Genomic DNA, 14060 nt, shown 5'->3' with positions numbered 1-14060 from the left:
GGCACGTTTAATGAGATTGCAGTATTCCACGATTGCGACCATGCTTATGTGACAGTTTATTTGGACCCTCGCCCCGATAAAGAGTACCCGGGCTCACTAAAAGAAACATCAGCTATGCTTGACTTTGTCCACCATCTTTGGTGGCTTTTCGATGTTTCTGTTTTTGACGACGAGAATCTCGCAATGACATATATGTTCGACGGCTTCGTACCAGATAACTATATCAAGATTCTTATTCGTCGCGGCCAGTGACCTGCTGAGGATTCGAGAATGGATCAGGTGCATGACTAGAAGAGTCCATCACAACGGAGAGATTCATGGAATATCTGAATCGCCGAATGGGTGAGAGTTGGCAGGGATGTGGTCCGAACATCGAGGACTTCAACAGGTCCTATGTCATGATATTTTCTCCCTGTAGCACGAACAACGAAGCATGTCGGATAAGGAGACTTAGTAACTCATTTGTTGGCGAAGAAAGAATGAGACAGCGCGTACAAAGAAGACAAAAGGAAATCAAGGGGTGAAGTCTAGAATTCACGAATCACGATTTGTACTTCATAGTAAAAGAAAAGTGAGAACTATATCTTCTTATAGTGGGATGTCCTCAAACAACTTGATAATTTGATATAAACCACTCATGAACAACCTGAAATTGCTGTCAATTCCCCAATTTACTTAAGTCCACAGCCTGGTGAAAGGTCTCTTGATAGTCGCTGATAAAGCTACATCATTATGTCTGAGCCACCGGGACTTTAGAGTCCCAACCATCTGCCGTTAAAATGACTTCAGGAAAAAGTGTCTCATATTTTGAGCAGTGGCTGGCTCCGTAAGTGGTGACTGCAAGAGTCATTGGCTCTCCGCGGACTACACTGCCAGTGAAATCTTGTCCATGGCCAAGTCCTTGAGCTTAACTGTACTCATAAACAGTTCTCGCATATGATTGGCTTGACTCGATTCAGGTAGACAAACCTTGTGCCACTGTCACACTCACTGTTACTGCCACTGCGAAATGCAAACAGATAACAACCACGTGCATTTGTTTATACGGCGAATGACTCCCACCACACATCCTTTCCTTTTCTTCATCCATCACTCCTCACTCTTCACTCTTCTTCTAAACCCTTCTCCATCACAAGCCTTCATCGCAAATCACATCAGTTCACAAGATGTCTTCACCTAACTTCCACCCGTTCCCACGCCTCCCAACCGAGATTCAGCTCCAGATATGGAAAGCAGCATGTATTATTTCTGCTATCCCCGGATATGAATCTTATGAGTAGGCCGGGTTGCACTACGTCAACGTTGACACGGTCAAGACTGGGGGAAGAGATCGACTTACTTTACGAGCCCTCGACAACAAGCAGGGCCCTAACGGCGATGAGGAATCCCTAACAACAACCGATCAGCCTATATGTGGGATGGCGGCCTCCGGGGAGCTTGCAAGCTGTCTCGCGAAGTCATCACCGAAGAGATATATTCCATGTGGCTTCGACTTCCTGACTACCGCCAGGGCTATCTTGGCTGTCCTGCGATCCTCACAAGTCGAAACCCCCACGAAGAACAGGGGTATATGGTTTTCCCTCGGCGAGACATATTCTGTATCAGAACAACAGACTGGAAGTCCTTAACATTGCAGTACCGGCCTCCCATTCTTTGATCCCCTATCCTCTTCTAACATTCCGGTGTGCACACTTGCTATTGAGTTTGATTTAAGTTGGATTGTTGACCTCCCTGAGACCCTGGAAGAACTCAAAGCCGAACTCTGCTCGTGGCCTGGTAGCAACATGGATTGAGGGCGTGCCTCCTGATGGGTAAGAGCACCCCAGCTCTATCTGATAGGCAAGGGCACACTTTTGGTTCAAAAGACTCGCGGCTACGGTCCTATCTATCACGACTGCGGCGGCAAGTACAATGATATGCGTGAGCGGGGTTGTAACGATGCCATCCATGCATTCATTGAGGCTTTGGATGAGTTCCTTCCCTTTAAGGAGTATGGTCATTTGTACGAAAAGAATAATCCCGACAGTTGGGACGAAGATCTCCATATGTGGTTCGGCTTCAACATCTTCCAGGAGATCAAGGTCCTTGTCCGTTTTGAGTACGCAGATCACAAGGAAGTCAGTTGGACAGCTGTGGGCAACAACCTCGATGACGAGGATGAAAAGGGCTCTGAAAAAGCTATATCAGCTTATGGGAGGGTTTACGACCTGGAGTATGATGATGATGTTGGGTACTGCATCGGAGATTTTGGTGGTAGGCGCGGATGGACCTATCCGGGCAGCGGTGAACGTTGCAGCGATGATTATGTGGACCGAGTAGAGTACATCAAGCTCTTGGACTTAGACTTGAAGAGAGTGGAAACGGAAGTTGGTGATGAGTAGGCAGCGCGCTTGACAGCCGATAGATCAAGCAGGAAACCAACGCGGGTTGCTGAGCTAGTCTATAGAGTCACCCCGACTTTCCCTACCAGTTTGAGAAACAATCCGGTAATGAATCCCAATCTGTCAAATGCTCATGGCTACCCTGTATCGTCGTGGTGGATCACATTCCCGCATTTCATGGTTCTGCCATCACAGACCGTTTTTGCCACTCCAATTGGTCCCTTCTCGTCGTCAATTCCCCCACGTAAATTTCCATCCCCACCAACTCTTCCTATCCATTATCGAACCATCATGGCCAAGCCAAAGTCCAAGGAAGCGCAAGCAAGCAGCGAAGCTCAAGCCCAATCCGAAACACCCTCAGTAAGATTGCGAGAGACCGACTTCGCCTTCGATCCCGACGCCTGCCTCCCCGATGGCACGACCACGCACTTTGAGCCCAAGAACCTCCATACCGTTGTGTCCGAAGAAGAGCTCGAGATTACCATCGACACACTCAATTCGCTCGCCCAGTACTCCTGGCTTGATCAAGTCAAAGCTGTGCAAAGACTTGAGAGTTGCTGTCTACGACTTCAGACAAGCTTGCACAACTGGTGTCAATAATGCTGCTGGCGCGAACCTCACGGCGCAGGTCACTGCTGCTCTTGCCGATCGGAAATATACCGAAGCCCGAATTCTGCTTGCAGAGATGAAGATTCGTGGCGAGCAGCCCAAGCTCGGTGCTCTTTGTCGATGGGTTCGAGATCTTGATGTCATCAGTGGTCTGTCGACGATTCCCGATCAGCAAGGGCTTGTCAAGCGCTCAGAGAGGGAAGAGACACTCATCAAGGTGATTGATGCGGTGCTTCGAGTTTGCGGCCATGAAGACCGAAACCCAAATGCGATCATCCAGCCTTCATCAATTGCACTCCAGGAGATTTGGGATCTTCGTCCCGATACTCCAACCGAGCAAGTCTATGCCTCGGTCCTCGATGGCAGTCTCGTTGCTTCGGCGCCCGAGTCTCTCAAGAAGAACATTCGCATCATCGAGACAACACCCGGCCCCGAGCGCAAGCCGCCGAACCATCACGACGCCATCCTTTACGCTTCGACACCCGAGGCTGTTCCTCTGTCGACAACGCCGCCGCCGACGACACATCGACCACATCCTGTCGTCCAGGGTCTCAGCGTAGCCACGAATGTTCTCTACCCCGAAGAGTGCAAAGCTATTATAGCCGCAGGCGAATACGTCAATTTCGTACCTGATGCACCGCTTCGGGAAGATGGCGACATCAGCATTCTAGCGCACAACTTTTACTGGGTTATCGATAAGACCTTTCACGACACGCTATGGTCGCGCATTCAACCTTTCGTGCCCGTGTCAATGAACGGGCGCTTGGCTCGTGGCATCAACCGCCGCTTCCGAGTGTATCGCTAGTAGGTTCCCAGGCCTCTGATGCCAACCCCACCACTAACGATCACAGTGTCCCAGGAGCAGAGTATCGAGCACACATCGACGGCGCGTGGCCCCCGAGCGGCATTACGAAGGAAGATAAATACGTATATGACGACTCGCCGGCCGAGAAGAAGCAGAGCTCGCTGTTCACGTTCCTGATCTACCTCAATCAAGACTTCGAGGGCGGCGAAACCACATACTTCCTCCCGGCTGCGCGAGAAGGAATCCTGAATGCATACCCTGTTCGTCCAGTAATGGGCGGCGCGGCTATCTTCCCTCATGGTGAGATCAACGCGACATTGCATGAAGGCACCGGTGTGCGAAAGGGAGCGAAATACGTCATCCGAACCGAGATTGAGTACGACGTCGAACCGACGGAAGAAGTCAAGATCTGAATGGCGCACAAGGTTTCGGGTACAAACAAATTGGATACATGAACGGCTGGACCGGGGAAAAGTATTGTTACGCTACTTACGTCTAATGAACATCATTGACCAACTACTCTGTCGCTGTAGTCTCACCCTCGACTGGCTTGCGTCCCCAAACAATACGTTGCAAGTAGTAAGCGTGCGCCGGCTTCTTGGACTTCAACTCCCTCCTCAGCTGGGCACAGTACAGATGGACCTGTTCCTGAGTCCATCCCTCAAGAAGCGTAGCCATGAACGAGATGTGTCCCTCTACATCGGATAGAATGCTCATTGTTGTGAACCTTCCAATCTCCTTGAGTCGCTCATCTTGCGGCCAATCGCCAACAGGAACCTTGATCGTCTTGGACTGGATGTCCACGAAACCAGCGGCCTTGAGACCCTTCTCCTGCAGATTATCTGGTAGAGGGGTGAACTCGCGACCGAGCTTCTTGCCGCCTTCGTGGAAGAACTTGCCCCATTCTGCAATGGCGCTACCAGGTTTGAGACTGTCGTCGTCGCTGCGGCCCATGGGGTCACCTTCATGGGATTCGATCCAGCCGCCGGGCTTGGTTACTTGGTACGCGCGCTCGTACAAGGCGTACCAGTCGGGCACGCTGCCGTAGAGGAAACGGAGGTGGACGAAGTCGGCGGAGTTGGGAGAGAACGTCCAGTCGAGGGTGAAGTCTTCGATCTCGAACTTGACGTTCGGGGGAACCCAGCTAGAGGCTGTTAGGTCATGCTGCTGTAGTTGGAGCTGGAGACTCACGTTGGCTGGATGGGCGAGATGTCTGTACCGATGACCTCCGCCTCAGGGAACTCATCGCCAAAGTCCATGGTCCAAATCCCAGTGCCGGTTCCGATGTCGAGGACTTTACTGGGCTCTTTGACGGGAGCGAGGAAGAGCTTGCCGTCCATGATCAACGTGGAAGTATGATGGATAATGTCCAGAGCCTCAGAGGCCTGGTTGTCGTTGGACGCCCAGTACTGGGCATCGCCTCGCTCGGCGTGGTATGTCCGCCCGTTGATGGTTCGGTACTCGAGAATGCTGGAGTTGATACTGGCGGTAGAACTAGCAGCGTCGTCGCCTAGCGCAGAGTCGGAATCTGAGTTATCGGTAGCTTCAGTGTTCTAATTGAGTTAATTAACAAGTCATTGTCCGTGTAATGCTCATGTATCGTACCTCCCAGTGCGTCGGGGCCAGCATGTCCTGCGAAGGGACACTCTCGCCCTGTGTAACGTCTGCTGCAGCGCTCATCTTGTGTTTCTTGACAACAACAGAGTGGAAGACGAGGAACCTTGGCGGAGAGAAAGAAGCTGTTCACCCCTCTTTGCTTGGCCCCAGCTTGCATGGCATGGTGCGTGCTACGGTATCATCAGTTTGTGTTTCAAGGGTTCTGGCGCTAGGGACCGGGGAGAAGCGGATGCGGTCCACTTGTTAAAGGGTTTTTAAGCAGGAATAGGAATTCGCCCGCGGGAGGTTTCATGCGAATGTTTTGGTGAGGATCATGACCTGATTTTGGTAGTGGCTAAAATGCCCCATGACGAGCAGTAATATGGACATCGCAATCTTCGTCTGCGCTCCCATGTATCAACACTCATGACCTCCCCAAGCCAAACGACGATGAGGCAATATGCAGCCTTTTCTCCGTTTTATTTTTAAAAATGCTCAAGAACACGTAAAGGGTCTAGTAGACGCTGCAGTAGTACATATGCGGCTTCAGGTAGAGTCGCCATTGAGACGCCCTCAGTCTTCAGTGTAGTCACCCCATCTTGGCATCGGCTCGAGATTCCCATAAACGCCAGTCAACAATGCAATCAACAAAGAATCCCCTCAATTCTATAATAACAGACTAGGTTCAATTCAACAACACATTCCACTATCTACTCACTTGAGTCTATCCCCATGAAAGTGACTAGCTCATTCTAAGCCATAGCCCATGCACTGGCCTGGACTCATCTCTAAAGCAATGAGGGTAATTTGAAAGGATGCCTTCTCACTTACTCTCTGGTGGAACTCCATGATCGACCGATGTGAATGGCTGACTCGTCAATGACATTCTTCGGAACAATATGACCATAACGGTCCATCCAGACATCCCCTCCAACGAACCTCCATGCAACGACAATCCCAAACTGAGAACCAATAGTCTTTTCAAAGTCGATGTCCAACTTCTTGAGAGACGGTTGAACCTCAGCAATCTCCTTTTTGAAAGCATCTCCCACAAACTCATGATCATCTCGTAGCTGGTTGCGAGTGATAGTTATAACCTCGAGGTTAGGCATTGGCCCGCGAGAACGAGGTTTCTTGGCAGAAGGGTTCACTGGTTGAGCGAACCACCAATCTCCTGCACGAGCCAGGACAATCAAGCTCATCCCTGGCGGACACGGTGACTGCAATTCTACACAGTCGTCATACTCCTTTACGGCTGCCGACGCCACATCGTCTGTGACTGGCAACTGGAGATACCTTTGATATTCATCGATTTGGTTCGCCGCCCAGTGACATCTGTAAACGTTATAGCGGATTGCCAGCTCCCTAGATTCCTGCTCAAGCACATTGTTAGTGATAGACTCTTCAAGTAGATGTCTTTGGGGAAGAGGTCGCTCGCTGACACCTTGCTCTTCCTTGGCAGACTGAAGGCGAGCCATAGCGTGGTTGTGAGCACGATGCCTAAGCTCATCAACAACGAGGTCTTTGAGATTCTTTCCGAGGTTCATGCAAAAGTCATAAGTATCGTACGGGACGAAGCACAATTCAGTAAAAGGAATCGATTCGGAGATCCATCAACATGGCCCTGCGCTTTTCTCTGGTCATCCTAGGCTTATGATGCTCGTCTCGTTCAATATTTTTGAGCTCCTCGTCAACAGAAAAGTCCATTAGTTCCCCGATTTCCCCAACTCGCCATTGAAACTGGGCTCATCGAGTCTGTCCCTGCCTTCTACCATGCAATCATAAGAGAAGCTGCGCAGGTCTTCAACGATGGCACCGCAATGAATGCCCAGCTGTTCTGTTGTAAGATTGGCCAAGTTATTTGCAAGATCAATGAGCCGAATTCTGAGGCTGTGTAGACGACCTTGCATCGCTCGATGCTTGGCTTCTTCCTAATCTTGTTCCATGATGATGGTTACCAGAATGTAGACCTGTTCATAATCTTTGCCCGCGAAAGGGATTTGAAGCTTAGTGACGATAGCTTGAAGTTGCACCATTACGGTTGAAAGGTCAATACGGCGATTTGAATGATATGGATACTCGTCAATGCATCACTATTTAAGGTCTGGGGCCACTGAGTTGATCGGGCTTTTGTTCGGCAGTCTTAGTAAACTAGGGAACAAAGGCTCAACGGAGTAGGAAAACCAGGAGAAGAGCATCGTTGAAGAAACCTTGTTGTTCGGAGGTGACACACCGAACAACAAGCCGATTGTGTGCATAACCTCTCATTTTGCCCATTATGGCACAAGGTGGTTCTCCCATTAACCTAGAGGTTGTTGTCCCTTCAACGATTTATATCCACTCAACTGGCCTGAACTGAGGTTATAGGTTAAGGGTAGGTCATATAAGAGGCCCGTGTCACGATTTGGTATGTCCTGCAGAATACTTTGATCATTTTATTCTTGTCACAGGTCTCGACTGAGATTCTCTCCCGAAAAGGGTCGAGGCTGGGTGTCCATGGCTGGACAAGATGCGCGGTCACCAAAACGGACCAAAATTAAATCACTATTGCTGATGGTCGAATCAACTCAGACGGTTTCAAGAACATGTATGTTCGGTGGATGTCTCTTCTACGAGCGGTCGAAGTTTCATTTGCTGATGGCTAAAATGCCACCTGAAATTAAGAACGATACACAGATTGCCTTTCTGCTTGACATTGACGAAGTCTATTGGTATGTGAATGCATATTTACTTCTGGCTCAGATGCTGCCCCTGCGGTTGTTACGCATGCCTGAGCGTCGTCCAAAGTATTAGCCACAGATCCCATACACTCCTTCTCCATGCTGAGCATTCCAAGAACTCCAAAATGTGATGATACAAATGTGACCCTTAACACTCCTAAAGAACTTCCCACATCCGACGATCGAAGCACTAATCGTCCTGTTGATGATTGAGGCAGGTACACACGAATAGTTGAGGATGGACTTACCATTATCATCATGGTAGAATGCAGCTCAGACCGATCGATCTGCTCCGGATACATGCCCAGGGAGCCCAATATTGAGATACCTCTAGGCTGTCGATGACTGGTACTGGGGGCCGATGAGGGCTTCAACGGCTCGGCCACCAAAGGTCTCATAAGGCTCAAAAGCCACCTTGCCCACCTTGATGGAGGGGAACACAACATCGGTCATGGGGCGTGTAGGAGACTTGAGGCACTCCAAGAACTGGGAGGGGAAGTCTACTTTGTAGACATAGGAATTTTGGTGGTCATCTCTGTGTGTTACAAGGAGGCGGACCTGCAAGATATTGTGTTAGCAAGAGTATCGATCAACCGGGGAGGAGTTGACAACATACCAGGTACAGACGGGGCTGCTGCGTGTTGTCCGAACGCGACTGGACCTGCGCAAGGCTTAGGAGTACGCAGATGATGTAGGGGTCCAGGGTCCAGTCTTGTGGGGTGACTCTCGCGAGTCTACGCCCGTAGAGGCGTTGGATCGGGAGGTTCCAGGTACCCAGGGGGCCAGCCCGGGGCGTGAACTTCACATGACGGTCCTCGTCTGCCTTGTACGAGTAGTAACCGATAACCGGTTCCGGATGAGGAACCTGGATATGGCCTGCAATGCGAAACGCATTGCAAACTGGGACGTGAACTAGACGGCCAGCATAATGGAAGGCCGTCGAGACCCTATCAAAGGTTAGTCAAAGTTACGCTGTCGAAGTATATGTGACATACCAGACAAATTCCAAAAGCCCGGTTCCGCGAAACAATGAGCGTACGTAATGTGATTTCAGGTTCTCGACCGGGGATGTCGCAAGTCGGGTAGCATAATATGTTAATCTACCATCCTGCTGGACATGACGTCCCTGCAGGTCGCTGGTCGCTTCTACCTCGAGAAATCGGCAGCCCACTAGCTCAAGATGGTGAGGGGTCCAAAACAATGGGTAGGCCTGGAAATCGGGATTTTCCACGCTCAAGGCGTGGAGTGACTTCTTCTCTGTGTGCGACATGCTGATATTACTGTTAAAGTGATATAGTGAAGAAGTGTTGCGAGAGCTGGGTATAGAGATAAAGGACAAGATGAATGGAAGTGGAGGAGAGTGGATGAGGGAAGAAGAGATGAGAAGAGACGAGAGCAGGAAAGAGCTGTTAAGATTAGAAGAAATCTGCCAGTGTCAACTTGGACTTGCGAAGGCTGGCACTGGCAGTACAGTGGCAGAACAAGAGACCAGCTGCCACTGCAATAAGACCAGGCGGTTCCTACGTGAGGGGAGAATTATCCCAAGACCGAGCGTCTGCGGATTGCCGCTGAAGACTCGCTCGGAGCTTGGTGACTGGCTCAGTCAAGAATATATCCAGAGTGATATATGGAGTGTTGATGATGAAGATATCGTGGACAGACCCAAGTTACCAAGTCGACGACTTAGCCAAGGTATTCGTATTATCCACCGTGTTCGCAGTGTCACGAACAATGCTTGACACTTTGTAAAGGTATTTTCAACACTATTTTGAATTCCGAACGCCTTTCCATCCTCCTGAACAATAAGAACAGCCAGGGCGGGTTCCTTCTTTGTGGCGGTGCAGTGTGTATCTAGCCATACGTATGAACACTCCACCCCTCTTATTCTTTCCCTCTTATCAACATATTCTCCTTGGGAAAACAACAGTAAGACCCTTTCCATGTTATTGGAAGTAGGAAAACCGATACGGATGAGAGATTACTTCACTGCTATTAAAACTCTATACTTTATGGGAAGTGCTGGTAAGCCAGTAAGAAGAGGTACTGTCAGCAAAATTTGATTCTTGAAACTTTATCTCCTAAACTTTTATTTTAGGCTTCTTGAGTCACGCCGTGAAAGCTTATTACATCATCATATATTGCCATCGTAGACTTCACCAGTTGCAGCTTGTGCTCTACTCGCATTCATCTTGATCACCTACCGCTCACTCCATCTCAACTCCTTCGTTTGCTTTCTGCCACAGCCGCGACCAAGAGGATGTCCACAGAACACAAGATGGACCAGAATGTGAAATGCAGGGCCCCAAACGACTTCGAGAAACAGGAGTCAACAAGGAGGTAAGCTTCACGTAATCTTCGCCCGAACCCCAAGCTGACAAACACGTAGTGTCGCGATATCCAATGTTTTCAAATTCATCGTCGGCCCCGAAGAAACCGAGTTCACTATTCATTCCGCCCTCGTCGCGAAGCAGTCACCCGTCTTGAACGTCCTCGTCAATGGACCTTTCAAGGAAGCCTCGGAACAACGCGTCAAATGGCCCGACCTCGACGAAGCCACCTTCCTGAGCTTTTGGGAGTTTGCGTACAGCGGCAACTACGCGAAACCCATACATGAAGATGAAGAAGAGGAGGAGACAGATCCAGGCGATGAAGAACTGGGCCGCTGGGGCAAGTCTTGGGCGCACTACGTTCGACTGTACCCACGAATCTCGGGGCCTACCAATGCCAATGCACACCAGGTTCATGGCCTTTGGCAAGACTTTGTCGAGAAACACGCGCCCGTGCCTCGACCAGCCGACGTGGGAGACATCAGTGCAGATACGTTGCTGCATCATGCGCGAGTTTGCGCCTTCGCAGATCGCTACTGCATGGATAAGTTGATGGAGATATCGTTGGGCAAGCTATTCCTCGCCCTCGAGGCGACGATACCTTGGGGAGATTCGTGGAATGCTGTCATGGAGCTGCTCGTCTTGACTTCCGGAAAATTCGTCCCCATGAGGTTGCGACAGATTGTGGCGGATTACATCATCTGTCAAGCAGAGCTCTTCAGGGGTGAGGAGGTGTTTCAGAACTTTATGTGGCATCACGGTGGTCCGATGCGGGAACTGTTGAGCCAGGTCGTGGAAACGGAGGAAGATGCATGATTATTTGTTGCTGGCGCATGTAATCCATTGTTGAAAATGGGAGGCCGACCATCTTCAAGCCAGCCTGAGGGTCTAGCTCGGTTGAGGCGCCTTGTTCATGGCTCGGAGGCCTACCAACATTGGTGGCGTAGATAGTTGAACAGAAGGCCTGGGAATTTAAACTATTGGAGGAGGGACTTCCAGGGGACTGAGGCTTGCATATTACCCGGCCACCTCTTTTTATTTGCATGGGAAGGGCGGAAGTAGCATATAAACCACTTCTGTGCGCGCCAAGTTGGCAGGTCCCTTTGCATCTCGTAACAATCACTCACAGCAGTATCTTCCTTCTACTTGAATATGATTCCTCTTCAAGACAGACTCCGTATGCAGAAGTACGATATTTCTCATGTCCCCTGCCCTCTAGGACCTGCTGACCTCGGACAGAGCGCGCGAAAGTGGCGAGTTCACCGACTCGCCTTCGTCTGCGAAGGGCAAACAATCAACGTTCACAAGATCATCATCTGCGGCCAGTCCACGGTCTTTCAGAGAGCATGCACTGGGGAGTTCAAGGTACCGCTCGCCGCCAAGTACACCTTCATGCCCGCTGACAAGGTCCAGGAAGCTTCTTCCGGGATATATGACATGAACGATTATCCCCTTGATGTAGTGAATGGGATGGTAGAATACCTCTACACTGGAACCTATGCGGTTCCAGATGACGCTGACCTGTTGACTCATGCAACCATGTTCACCTTAGCAGACAAGTACGGCATTGGCGGCCTACAAGAGCTTGCGAGTAAGAAGTACCTGGAATGCTTGGACGAAAGCTGCAACTATCACGATTTCGCCAGTTCGATCTCGTAAGTTTACAACCTCCCTAGGGAGACATCCAAGACCCTTCGAGTTGGGGCACTAGTCTTTGCTAGAGACAATATGGGGACCGTGCTGGCTGCAACTGAGCTGGCAACGATCCTTGATGAGTTCTTGTACGAATGTCCAGAGTTTGCGAGAGACCATCTGAGTCTCTCTCTCAGATTCTCGCGGATGGGGATTTGTGATAACTTCTCTTGCGACTCACGAGGTACCGTTCCGATCGAAATCCTCCAATGTCGATGCCAAAAATGTGGAAAAGGGGGCGCCAGAGCAGGGCTGAGCCTCCGTTCGTGGAGTAAGCTATTGGACTACGAGTTTGGTGAGGATGAGAATGTCTCTATTGGGAAAGATACGGGTTACCGTAGATGGTAGAGGATGAGCTAAATGCCAAGCATCTACAGCCATGCTTGTTCCAAAAAAGTTGAACACCCCAATAAACGCCGCTGCCTCATTTCCTAGAGGCTTTTCCACGATTAGTAGTGAGCAAAGTGATGAAACTCGTCGAATATCTGGATGGGATGTCTCAAGTATGGTACACCTGGTACTCAACAAGAGGTGACATTTGCACTTCTCGCATGAATGCGAGCTTACACCATTAGCAATGAGTCAGTAACTCGAATCTTATAAATTCATCTCTGTTCTTATTTATGTCTCCTTCGTATCAATTAGAGTGACATGGAAACTAAATGGCCTTTCACTCTATTCTTTCGGCATTCGTGGTCAGAGTTTCCTCTAATGGGTCTCCTAGGAAAGTCAAAACGCAATAGAGCGAGTTGATACGTGGCCGGAAGCTTTTCCCCTGATTAGCTTTTCCATTACATGGTCTAACTTTGGTGTGGTAATTATAAGTTCTCAGCCAAAGACGACTTCGAACAGTTTTCCATCTGAGAATCTTGCTCATCTCTCTTATATATATCTCTTTACCCCTCCATCCGCGACGTGGAACTCAACCCCTCCCATGTGCTAAAATCCACTATCAATCATCATCATGAATATTGAGGAACGGAAGCTCATGCAGAAGTAAGTTGCTCTCGCATTCTGTTTTAGCTCAACTAACATCTCCCAGGGCCCAAAAAGCTGGTCAGTTCACTGACTTCGCCTTTCTCTGCAAAGGTAAAAAGATCCCCGTGCACAAAATCATAATCTGTGCACAATCCAAGGTTTTCAATGCCGCTGCACCAGTGATTTCAAGGTAAGTAAGTACAAATTAAACTACAGTGACAGTATACTGACCCCTCTGTATGAAGCCAGATCTGGAGTTTATGACTTGAGCGAGTACCCCCTGGAATTGGTCGAGATGATGGTCGACTACTTCTACGTCGGGGACTACGATAATCCGATTAGAGTTGCATCCAAGCTTTCCCTTTCGATGCATGCGTCGATGCTGGCCTTGGCAGACAAGTATGACATCCAAGGCCTGATAAGGCAGGCCATCGATTTGTATATCCGCCGACTGAAACATAAGCATGTTGAACTGGAAGATTTTCTCAATTCGCTTCCGGCCCTGCACGAACTGCCCATATCGGTTTCCAGGGATGCTATCGATGCAGCCGTCGCCCACACAAGGGAGACAGTGCTGACTTGCACATGTAGGAAGGCCACCAAGGGATTGATCGACCAGATATCTGACGCTAGTCAGGACTTCCTGAAGGAGGCGATGATGTCTATCATGAGTACCCCTCTGGAGTCAAGATGTGGCGATTGCAACCAACGAACTCGCTCATTGAAGATCTCCCAGGAAATACGGTATTCTAGCCCGTACCTTACGTATCGACAATATAATCCTTATCAGAACGGAGTTGCTGGACTCTAGGGGTTTTAGTGGGTTGGTATAAATCATAATGGTAAAATTGTTAGCACTTTGAGTCTAGAGAAGTTATACTAAACTTCTTTGCATCATGAAGCTCTTATCCTTTAGCTATATTTGACTACCCTTATTTTGGACAAAACTTCA

General features: G+C 49.5%; 9 protein-coding genes across 10 annotated transcripts; 6 read left to right on the top strand and 3 right to left on the bottom strand.

Moving 5' to 3' along the window:
* Nucleotides 1-1166: 1166 nt before the first annotated feature.
* Nucleotides 1167-2381, top strand: FOXG_16820 (uncharacterized protein; the record flags this gene model as incomplete). The annotated part of the gene is made up of 4 exons (XM_018396830.1): nucleotides 1167-1239; nucleotides 1407-1566; nucleotides 1637-1776; nucleotides 1840-2381. The coding sequence occupies 4 exons, from the start codon at nucleotides 1167-1169 to the stop codon at nucleotides 2379-2381; spliced, it is 915 nt and encodes a 304-aa protein (XP_018257611.1).
* A 214-nt stretch (nucleotides 2382-2595) lies between these two features.
* FOXG_16819 (uncharacterized protein) lies at nucleotides 2596-5415 on the top strand. Of its 2 annotated transcripts, XM_018396829.1 has the most exons (3): nucleotides 2641-3794; nucleotides 3842-4269; nucleotides 4329-5409. In XM_018396829.1, the coding sequence occupies exons 1-2, from the start codon at nucleotides 2794-2796 to the stop codon at nucleotides 4206-4208; spliced, it is 1368 nt and encodes a 455-aa protein (XP_018257610.1). In that variant the 5' UTR covers nucleotides 2641-2793; the 3' UTR covers nucleotides 4209-4269; nucleotides 4329-5409. The 2 variants fall into 2 exon arrangements, with proteins under 2 accessions (XP_018257609.1, XP_018257610.1); XM_018396828.1 differs by having other exon boundaries at nucleotides 2596-3794; nucleotides 3842-5415.
* FOXG_16818 (uncharacterized protein) lies at nucleotides 2634-5581 on the bottom strand. The gene is made up of 3 exons (XM_018396827.1): nucleotides 5401-5581; nucleotides 4987-5348; nucleotides 2634-4939 (listed from the first exon to the last, which is right to left on the bottom strand). Exons 1-3 carry the CDS (start codon nucleotides 5473-5475, stop codon nucleotides 4312-4314), a joined length of 1065 nt encoding a protein of 354 aa, XP_018257608.1. The 5' UTR covers nucleotides 5476-5581; the 3' UTR covers nucleotides 2634-4311.
* A 637-nt stretch (nucleotides 5582-6218) lies between these two features.
* On the bottom strand, nucleotides 6219-6869 carry FOXG_16817 (uncharacterized protein; the record flags this gene model as incomplete). Its single annotated transcript, XM_018396826.1, has 1 exon — nucleotides 6219-6869. One exon carries the CDS (start codon nucleotides 6867-6869, stop codon nucleotides 6219-6221), a length of 651 nt encoding a protein of 216 aa, XP_018257607.1.
* Nucleotides 6870-8441: 1572 nt separating this feature from the next.
* Nucleotides 8442-9381, bottom strand: FOXG_16816 (uncharacterized protein; the record flags this gene model as incomplete). Its single annotated transcript, XM_018396825.1, has 3 exons — nucleotides 8442-8669; nucleotides 8728-9058; nucleotides 9107-9381. 3 exons carry the CDS (start codon nucleotides 9379-9381, stop codon nucleotides 8442-8444), a joined length of 834 nt encoding a protein of 277 aa, XP_018257606.1.
* Nucleotides 9382-9451: 70 nt separating this feature from the next.
* Nucleotides 9452-9850, top strand: FOXG_22599 (uncharacterized protein; the record flags this gene model as incomplete). The annotated part of the gene is made up of 1 exon (XM_018403013.1): nucleotides 9452-9850. The coding sequence occupies one exon, from the start codon at nucleotides 9452-9454 to the stop codon at nucleotides 9848-9850; it is 399 nt and encodes a 132-aa protein (XP_018257605.1).
* Nucleotides 9851-10386: 536 nt separating this feature from the next.
* Nucleotides 10387-11254, top strand: FOXG_16815 (uncharacterized protein; the record flags this gene model as incomplete). Its single annotated transcript, XM_018396824.1, has 2 exons — nucleotides 10387-10448; nucleotides 10498-11254. 2 exons carry the CDS (start codon nucleotides 10387-10389, stop codon nucleotides 11252-11254), a joined length of 819 nt encoding a protein of 272 aa, XP_018257604.1.
* Nucleotides 11255-11590: 336 nt separating this feature from the next.
* On the top strand, nucleotides 11591-12097 carry FOXG_16814 (uncharacterized protein; the record flags this gene model as incomplete). Its single annotated transcript, XM_018396823.1, has 1 exon — nucleotides 11591-12097. The coding sequence occupies one exon, from the start codon at nucleotides 11591-11593 to the stop codon at nucleotides 12095-12097; it is 507 nt and encodes a 168-aa protein (XP_018257603.1).
* Nucleotides 12098-13094: 997 nt separating this feature from the next.
* FOXG_16813 (uncharacterized protein) lies at nucleotides 13095-13919 on the top strand (the record flags this gene model as incomplete). Its single annotated transcript, XM_018396822.1, has 3 exons — nucleotides 13095-13126; nucleotides 13173-13298; nucleotides 13358-13919. 3 exons carry the CDS (start codon nucleotides 13095-13097, stop codon nucleotides 13917-13919), a joined length of 720 nt encoding a protein of 239 aa, XP_018257602.1.
* Between the last annotated feature and the right edge of the window lie 141 nt (nucleotides 13920-14060).

The sequence above is a fragment of the Fusarium oxysporum genome, chromosome 13, assembly GCF_000149955.1.
Source record: "Fusarium oxysporum f. sp. lycopersici 4287 chromosome 13, whole genome shotgun sequence".
NCBI classification, from domain to species: Eukaryota; Fungi; Ascomycota; class Sordariomycetes; order Hypocreales; family Nectriaceae; genus Fusarium; species Fusarium oxysporum.
The sequence above is the reverse complement of the archived record's forward strand: the minus strand, read 5'-3'. Positions and strand labels throughout refer to the sequence as shown.